The sequence below is a fragment of the Salvelinus fontinalis genome, chromosome 41, assembly GCF_029448725.1.
Source record: "Salvelinus fontinalis isolate EN_2023a chromosome 41, ASM2944872v1, whole genome shotgun sequence".
Lineage (NCBI taxonomy): Eukaryota > Metazoa > Chordata > Actinopteri > Salmoniformes > Salmonidae > Salvelinus > Salvelinus fontinalis.
The window spans coordinates 5,194,737-5,204,318 of record NC_074705.1 but is presented as its reverse complement, the minus strand read 5'-3'; the positions used below and the strand labels follow the sequence as shown (position 1 = coordinate 5,204,318).

Here is a 9,582-nt window from a genome sequence, read left to right as displayed (position 1 = left end):
AGAAGACCTGGTGAAAATGTGAGTTCTCTTATAGAAAGGGAATTTGAATTCTCCTCTGTGTCCAACCAACATGAGGTTGAATCACATATGGCCCCTCCCCATACACCAGGCTAAAAGCAAACTCAGCTGGTGAGATTTTATTTATATATTTTTTAATGTTTTTCTTCCATAGTGTGTAAGAACCATTGTCAGAATGTCAGTGTCAGAACCATTGTTTTACCAGTTTTAGTTGAGAAGGTTAAAGGAACTTTTCTCAGGTAAAAAAACAGAAAGGAGCTGAAATATTACACACACATAGCCAAGTGAGCCTGGCGCAGAGCTTTAAATGGTTTTAAATGGTGATGTTACTGTAAACAGAGCTATAAGAACCTTCCCCTGATTTAAAATCTGGATGTTACTGTAAACAGAGCTTTAAAAACCTACCCCTGACTTTAAATGGTGATGTTACTGTAAGGTGACAATGGGCAGTTTGTGTTTTTTTAAATACAGCGAATAGTTTTATATCAAGAAGGGGGAAACACAATCCATATAAAAAATGTTTTTGTATCTTAAACAATATTAAACATTGTACAGATCAAGTGAGAATAATAGTCTGATTTATAAACAGTGTCAAATCAAGTGGGGTCAAACACAACAAGCAACATCCATGTTTAAAATAAATAACAATAGGAACTCAAACATGACGATATATCAAAGAGCAAACATTATCATCATTATGACCATTACATTCTAAGGTCTAAAATACATTCACACATTACACTGACATAACATGAAGAAAAACAAACTCTGTACTTCCATAGATTTATAATAACAATACACTGTAAACTTAACTTGAACAAAAGTGCAACACGGTCAATCATATTGAAATGGGTTGAAATAAAATAGATTAATAGGTTATTTAAAGCCATAAAATAAATAGATAAATCTATTCTACTTGGTGTATGTTATAATAAAGTACATTCAAACAGTAGGTGGTGCTGTGCTAATAGATGAGGCAACCTAGCCTGACGACTCAAACTAAATTATTCCGCTGCTTTGTCCTTCACTACATACTTTAGTCTGGATATGGTGAGGGTTATTATTGAAGTTGTTTGTGGTGACGAGGGGCATGATGGGTGTTGTACAGAACAATGTCTTCAGCGATTGGATTGTCTCTAACCAATCAGAGTAACAGCCAATGATGAATTTTCAAACTGCTGTTTTACCCACGTGTGTTCTAGCTCTGACTCAACCCATCGTTACCGGACAAATCAGATGGCCCCCGAATGTGTTGGCATTCTGTGAAATGTTGGGGAGGTACTCAAATCCAGACTCATTGCGAAGAAGAAACGAACGTCCTTGGGCGTGGCGTTTGGCCGGAGCAAGAAGTTTGGGTAGCCAGGCAACAGGTAGCCAACCTCATATCACAAAACTCACCTACAAGAGGTCATCAATCTCTCAAACCTAAAAGTGCCATTTCAGTACCTCTAAACAGCATTAACCATATCATGGCTTGTATAATGCATGTGTTAATTAGCTTATTTATGACTGTGTAAGAATGATTCAACAAGGTTCAACATCCAGGCTCAGTAACAACAGGTGCTCCAGTCCTCAACAAAAACAGCTGTCAGCTACAGTGCATATAAGCACGGTCAGCAACAACAGACAGATGTTTACACAATGCTCCTAACAGGGTCCTGCTCGTCTGCTGTGGTTGCCAACGCTGCTTGCCTGCAACCTGCCAGATAGAATGTGAAGGTTACTATACTGTACTACAGTGAATCTGGAAAGGACGTTATCCATAAACATTCCTGAGCTCTAAGGCATGCGTTGCTCACAGTTTATTTGATAAAAGCCAGAACCATATATAGAGTTGATGACTCAATTCATTCCATTTGTCTTACTACGAATATTAAAATAAAGATATTAGATATTACAGATAATCTTGTGCGGACTCACCTTTTTTCTTTTGAAGTTCGACACAACCAAAGATGACTAAAAGGGAAATGATTAGGAATACTGGAATGGCAACAGCCCACGGGGATGTCCTCTTGTCATCTGGAAGATGAAACATGAAATTCCAGTGAGCATGTGTTTGGAGAGAGAGCATTTCCTCCAAAGAGAAAGACAAGGAATTTTACACCCTTCCTTTTTAATGCATTCAGTTTGAATAACATGTTGACATTATGTTCTATCCCATCTATCCAATCATATCATCCATCACGTAGCTTCCCTGAGGGGCTGGAAACTACCCAGAACTCAACACAACACTTGACTACAGTGTGATTTTAAAAGGGAGTGACTCGTGGTGCTTTACCATAGTAGACAACATTAAACCCAACTGATGAGATAACATTACTAACAGCACTAATAGCATCACAACATTAGCCTCTTGGAACCAGCCTGAAATCGCTGCCTTCTGTTTTCAGGAAACAGAATGTCGCGCTATTGCACGATGACGCTGGTCACAAGGCTATCACAACAGGCCCCTGGGGGTGATGTAGCCTGTTAAATAGAACGCCAAATTCATGTATCCAAATGTAAATGTTTATTATTAATATCATGAATTTGGCATTCTGTTTATAGAGCTAGGGACGATGTTTTCTCAATGTTATTTTCAGGTTGAACCATTCTGACACGCTAAAAGAGTATGGTTTAGAAGTATATAATACGTCAACATTACGTACCCTCTTCAACCTCCCTCTCTCCAGGGAGAATAGGAAGCAGGACCCGCTCGTGTCTCTGTGTCCTCATCCCATTGTTTATGATACAGTCCACGTATCCCCCTGAGCCTGGCAACAGTTGGAGGGTGATGTTGCTATTGGCTGTGACAGTTTGGTCTTTGTTAATGACAGTCCAGTTGTTAGGTGTCTTTATGAGTGCTGCTGCAGAAATGTTCCATTGGATCCAAGGTGCTGGTTTACCTGTGGCAGAGCAGCTGACCACAACTTCCATGTCTGCTTTAGGTTCAGTGCTGGGGACTTTTTGCATTGTGGCTCTCACTTCAGATACACCTTTGAATAGTTGAAACAGGGAATATTAGATCATGTTGATTTTATTTATTTTACCAGGCAGATCAATTAAGAACTGCTTTCAAAATATGTATCATGTTTTCATATATGGTTTGACACCAGCCAATGTCCCTTATTAATGCATGCAGAGTTCATGGTCATTCAGACATTTTTGGGAAATCCTGCCAGTGATGTAACAATGCCAATATGGTGATTTATATTTGCAGTTAGCTGGTGTTCTAAAGCATAGTGTTTCTATTCCCTAATAAAACCCCTAATAAACCCTTTACACGCCCATACTGTATTATTCAGATATATCACTCCTTAGCAAATGTCCTGCTGTAAAGGGTGACTAAAGGATTATTCTATATTTGGCGAAGCACCAGATGTAAGGACCTTTATATTACCTGTATTGGTGGTTTAGCTTAAAAATGTATTAGTGAAGCATCTACAGTACATTCGTAAAGTATTCAGACCGCTTCCCTTTTTCCACATTCAGTTGTGACAGACTTATTCTAAAATTGATTAAATAAATACTAATTCCTCATCAAGCTACACACAATACCCCACAATGACAAAGCAAAACATCTATTTTAGGCTGTAAAGTAACAAAATGTGCAAAAAGTCAAGGGGTCTGAATACTTTCCGAATGTACTGAAGGTATTACTTACTTCTTTATGAATGCTCCATAAGAAGATACCCCCAGTGACTTTCACTTCTATTCCAGTACCAGCACACCTGATTCAACTAGGTCTAATCAAGGGCTGGATAATTAGTTGACCAGGTGTGCTTGTACCTGTGCTGATTTACGATTATTATTTTGAGTTACAATATCACTTACATTAAAATATAACTTCAACTGAATAGAGAACAATAGAGGGAAGCCCTAAAACTGTTATTATTCAGTGCATTAAATACCTTGAACGGTAAGACACGTCTGCTTGCGTATTGATCCACTCGGGTAAACATTGAAGGAACAAATATAGCAGGCTTCGTCCGCCCATGTTACATTCTTCACGGTAATGGACGTCGAGTTGAGAGATGCCTCCGTGAAAACCACCTTGCCTCGGTGCGGGTCAATGATTTTAACGCCAAACCGCTTGCTGTAGGTGGCCAGATTCTCCACCGAGTCGTCTTTGAACAGCCTCTGCCAGGTGACTTGCAACACACCTGTCGGGTCCGCAAGGGTGCAGGTATATGATGCGTCGGCATTGAAGTCAACCCTGGTGTCTCCTCCAGCTACGACGTTGGCAGAGACCGCTACAAATGGAAGAAGGCAAGTTTACAGGTAAATTAATACAGTTTAGCCTACAAACAAAATAATCAAATACCTGTCAAACTTGGTAAATGTTGCTAACCTAACCTATATTATCATATATGAGCAGAATCAACCACTAGTCAGAAGCCATGGAAAACAATTTACCTTCAGAGAGCAAGCATAAGAGAATGAGAAAAGTATTCATTCTCAGCTGGTGAATGTTGACATAAGCTCATGGTTTCTCACGTTGGACCATATAATATATTGCTTCGTTAGTTGCACGTGACGTGAGTCATATTCAACGAAAGTGCAATAATGTTTTTGGAAATCCATTATTGTTGATGCGGGAAGCCTATAGAGTAGTCTCGGTTCCCGGCCGTAGCCAATTACAATGTGACATCTACTGTAAATTAAATGACAAGGAACAAGGAACTGTTGGTTCTTGTATTTTGTTGTGGCTCACAGTAGGCTGAACCTGAATGACGTCATAGCAAAAAAACAAACAGATGGGAAATCTATTTAGCTATAGTTTGTTGACGTAACATTATTTTTGTTCACAGGCGCTGTGCCAAACTAAAGTCTAATTTAGAGGCCACCACATCAAAGGCATCAACAGGCTACTACAAATACAGATAGTTCCACACAAATTGGCAGCTTATGCTGCACCCCCAGAAACTATACTGAACAAAAATAAACTCAACATGCAACAATTTAAACGATTTTACTGTGTTACAGTTCATATAAGGGAATCAGTCAATTGAAATAAATGTATTAGGCCCCAATCTATGGATTGACTGGGAAGGGATGCAGCCATGGATGGGCATAAACCCACCCACTTGGGAGCCAGGCCCATGCCAATCAGAATGAGTTTTTTTTTCCCACATAAGGGCTTTATTACAGACAGAAATACTCCTCAGTTTCATCAGCTATCCGGGTGGCTGGTCTCAAACGATCCCTCAGGTGAAGACACTGGATGTGGAGGTCCTGGGCTGGAGTGGTTACATGTGGTCTGCGGTTGTGAGGCCGGTTGGATGAACTGACAAATTCTCAAAACGACGCTGGAGGCGGCTTATGGTAGGGAAAATAACATTCAATTCAGTTCTGATGGACATTCCTGCAGTCAGCATGTCAATTGCACACTCCCTCAACTTGAGACATGTGACATTGTGTTGTGTGACACAACTGCACATTTTAGTGGCCTTTTATTGTCCCCAGCACAAGGTGCACCTGTGCAATGATCATGCTGTTTAATCAGTTTATTGATATGCCACACCTGTCAGGTGGATGAATTATCTTGGCAAAGGAGAAATGCTCACTAACAGGGATGGAAACAAATTTGTGCACAAAATTGGAGAGAAATAAGCTTTTTGTGCATATTGGAAACTTCTGGGATCTTTTATTTCAGCTCATCAAACATGGGACCAACACTTTACGTGTTATATTTTTGTTCAGTATAAATAGGCCTACACTTGATGAACATTACATTTCAGTCAATCTACATTTTAAAAAATTACAATGTGGGAAATGATGACTCTGTTATGGGAATAAGGTGAACATTTTATGAGTGAGACATTTTAAAACTATTACAGTAGTATGTGTGTGTCATAGGGGTTCAGAGTTTTTACCTCATGCTTCTCACATGAAGTGCTGTTCTGGTAATTGTGTCAGCAGGAAGTTCCCCGATTCTCCTCCTGGTGGTTGCTGGTCTCCATTGTTAGTCTGGTGTTAGGGGTTGTGGGCTTTCCTCTTCCTAGGAGATGTGTAGTGACTGACTGTGTCTGAATGTCATAGCAAAAGGGGGAAGTCCACTGACCCAGTGGGTAGAAGACACTAGTTGCATTACACAAGTGAAACTGAAAGTGTTTTAGTTATGTGATTTTTTTTTTTCTTCATTGAATGTGATTGAAACTTTTAGTATATCCAGTGGTGTAAAATCCGTTAGTAAAAAATTCTTTAACGTTCTACTTAAGTCAATTTTGGGGGTATCTGTACTTTACTATTTATATTTTTGACTCCACTACATTCCTAAAGAAAGTAATGTTATTTTTACTCCATACATTTTCCCTGACACCCAAAAGTACCTGTTACAGGACAGGAAAAGTGTCCAATTCACGCAGTTATCAAGAGAACATCCCTGGTCATCCCTACTGCCTCTGATCTGGCGAACTCATTAAACAGAGAACATCCCTGGTCATCCCTACTGCCTCTGATCTGGCGAACTCATTAAACAGAGAACATCCCTGGTCATCCCTACTGCCTCTGATCTGGCGAACTCATTAAACCCACATGCTTCGTTTGTAAATGATGTCTAAGTGTTGGAGTGTGCACCTGGCTATCCATAAATAAACAAGAAAATGGTGCCATCTGGTTTGTTTAATTTAAGGGATTTTAAATTATTTATACTTAGCTTTTGAAACGTAAGTGTATATTTGAGTAATTTACATTTATTTTTGATACTTATGAATATTTAAACCCAAATACTTTAACACTTTTACTGAAGAAGTATTTTGCTGGTTGACTTTAACTTTTACTTGAGTCATTAAATATTAAGTTAACTTTAACTTTTACTCAAGTATGACAATTGGGTACTTTTTCCACCACTGAGTATAACATAGTTGGATTTTTATATAATTTGTTTTTATTATAATAATTTGGTTCTAATTGTAATGGTACATTGTATTACATAAACAGCATGTCTATTAAATTATATATGTGTATTAATCCCATCGTTCTGTTATTTTACCATTTAGCTGGGAGTAGCCTAAGGGTGGCAGGTAGCCTAGTGGTTAAGAGTGTTAGGCCAATAACCGAAAAATCGCTGGTTCGAATCCCAGAGCCAACTCCAGGGTCACCGTCAATAATGGCTGATCTCTGGCTGTGACCCCACTATCTGAGGGTGTCTCAGGGGGAGTGACCCAACAGAAGGTTACTGTAGAAAATAATGAAAGAGGAACCAACCTGACTGGAGGGTTTTACAGTACTGTGGCCACTTTCAGCGGCCTCTGTGGTAACTGAGTGTTGTACTGAATCCAATTCCAGGAAGGAGGAGCAGTCAAAAGTAGAAGCTCCTTATCTGATATCACTGTAAACTTTGATGTCCTGTGATTGTATAAAGGGTGTTGGAATGTGTACGAGGAGTCATCTGGTGAACGGGTTGCCGGTTAAAATCCCAGGTCAGATGAGACAAACTTCTCCAGGGGCACTGTAGTGTACTGCAATGTGTCGGTGTCAAATTGTGTGCATGTGTGTCGTTTCTGTAGAATCCCCTAACATGGGATTTTACGTAAAAAGGTGTGTTCTGACCCGAACATCAGATCCAAAACATTTTCATTATATCTTGGGAAGTACCTGTCTTATATCCTAGTTGGCAGGTGTGTTCTTATGTTACTGTGGTGACATTGATAAATGTGAAGCTGTCTCACTCAACCAGAGGATGATTCCAGCTGCATTTCACTTATCCAATGTACATAAACAGATAGTGAAATTATACATTTCTTAGCAATTGATGTAGTCTACAGTACAGAAAATGAACTATATAAGGTCTGTTGCGAAGAACAAATGGTAAAAAAATCTAAAGAATGGAGAGAATTCCACACAGTCAGGTGATGCAAGGATCTTACACAAATATAAAGCATCACATATTTAGGTAATCAGACGGGACACTTTTCTGGAATTTTTACTTCAAATGTTGCATCACTATCCGTTCATACCGCTGTGATTAAGTCCTTTTTCAAATGCAGCACAGTGTCACCTGGTGGAACTGCAGTTATTTTTGTTTCTTTACATGCATGTTGCTGTGGAGGCGACAGACAGAGAGTTATGAAGTGCTGCATCAGATGACATGGCCTCCACAATCACCGATGTTTGGTCCCGAATCGCTGTTATATTCATTGGCCAGTACGAATGAAGTAAAACCATAAGTCCAAATCCCTATCTCCATCCATGGCTAATATGGGAAAGGAATGATGTTTAGCTAGCTAGCCACAGGAGGACAACAACACAACGAGATGCAAAAATGCAAATTTTTTCTGTCAATAAAGACGTTTGACTTGTGATGTGATTGGTCTGAAGCCAAATCCACCAGGGGTGCACCAGGACCATATACATCTGAATGATGGCCATTTTCAGGTGGAGTTTTAATGCTCTTTCACGTGCGTACAGTTTCAGTACGGGTCTGATTTATAATGGGAAACATGCTGATGCATGGCGTGCTCCAAGTTTATAAATCTCTATTTTTGTAGGTGCCCAGTCTTTTCAGAAATGGCACACACATACATTCAGTGTGAAATTTACACAATGGTTGTAAATGAGGCCTCTGGCGTTTGTGAGAGGATTTTGTACCTATAACATCTCTCAAATGTGACTTTCATTTTCACACTAGCAATTTAAAGGTCACTGAATTTAGGGAAGTAAGCAGAGGTAATATACACCATCAGAGGTAATATTCATCATACCCTGAAGACAGCTTGTCTGTCAACGTTGGACATTACATTTTTGCATCTGAGCTCCTAGAGTGTGCGGCTCTCCTTTTATTTAAAAACAATATACACCATCAGACCAAACACTTAGCTTTGACAGAAATATTGAAATAAAAAATGTATGTTCCTCCATGATGTACACACTCACAGGTGTAGTGGTTAGAGTGTTGGGCCAGTAACCGGAAGATTGCTGGATCGAATCCCAGAGCTGACAAGGTAAAAATCTGTCGTTCTGCCCCTGAGCAAAGCCCCCCCGCACCCCTCTGATTCAGGGTTAAATGCGGAAGACACATTTCAGTTGAATTTCAGGCTTGTAGGCCTGTTGTAAGGCAGGTCCTCACCAGACATCACCGGTAACAACGTCGCCTATGGGCACAAACCCACCATCGCTGGACCAGACAGGACTGGCAAAAAGTCTGTGCTCTGCCATGGCCAGCGACGAGCCCGGATCTAAATCCCAATGAGCACGTCTGGGACCTGTTGGATCGGAGGGTGAGGGCTAGGGCCATTCCCCCCAGAAATGTCCGGGAACTTGCAGGTGCCTTGATGGAAGAGTGGGGTAACATCTCACAGCAAGAACTGGCAAATCTGGTGCAGTCCATGAGGAGGAGATGCACTGCAGTACTTAATGCAGCTGGTGGCCACACCAGATACCGACTGTTACTTTTGATTTTGACCCCCCCCCCTTTGTTCAGGGATACATTATTCCATTTCTGTTAGTCACAGGTCTGTGAAACTCGTTCAGTTTGTCTCAGTTGTTGAATCTTATGTTCATACAAATATTTACACATGTTAAGTTTGCTGAAACTAAACGCAGTTGACAGTTAGAGGACGTTTCTTTTTTTGCTGAGTATAT

At 40.1% G+C, this 9,582-nt stretch overlaps 1 protein-coding gene across 1 annotated transcript; it reads right to left on the bottom strand.

The window, feature by feature from the left end:
• Positions 1 to 203: 203 nt before the first annotated feature.
• On the bottom strand, positions 204 to 4,504 carry LOC129840312 (OX-2 membrane glycoprotein-like). Its single transcript, XM_055908114.1, has 5 exons — positions 4,495 to 4,504; positions 3,909 to 4,250; positions 2,667 to 2,993; positions 1,939 to 2,037; positions 204 to 1,717 (listed from the first exon to the last, which is right to left on the bottom strand). Exons 1-5 carry the CDS (start codon positions 4,502 to 4,504, stop codon positions 1,653 to 1,655), a joined length of 843 nt encoding a protein of 280 aa, XP_055764089.1. The 3' UTR covers positions 204 to 1,652.
• Positions 4,505 to 9,582: the final 5,078 nt, after the last annotated feature.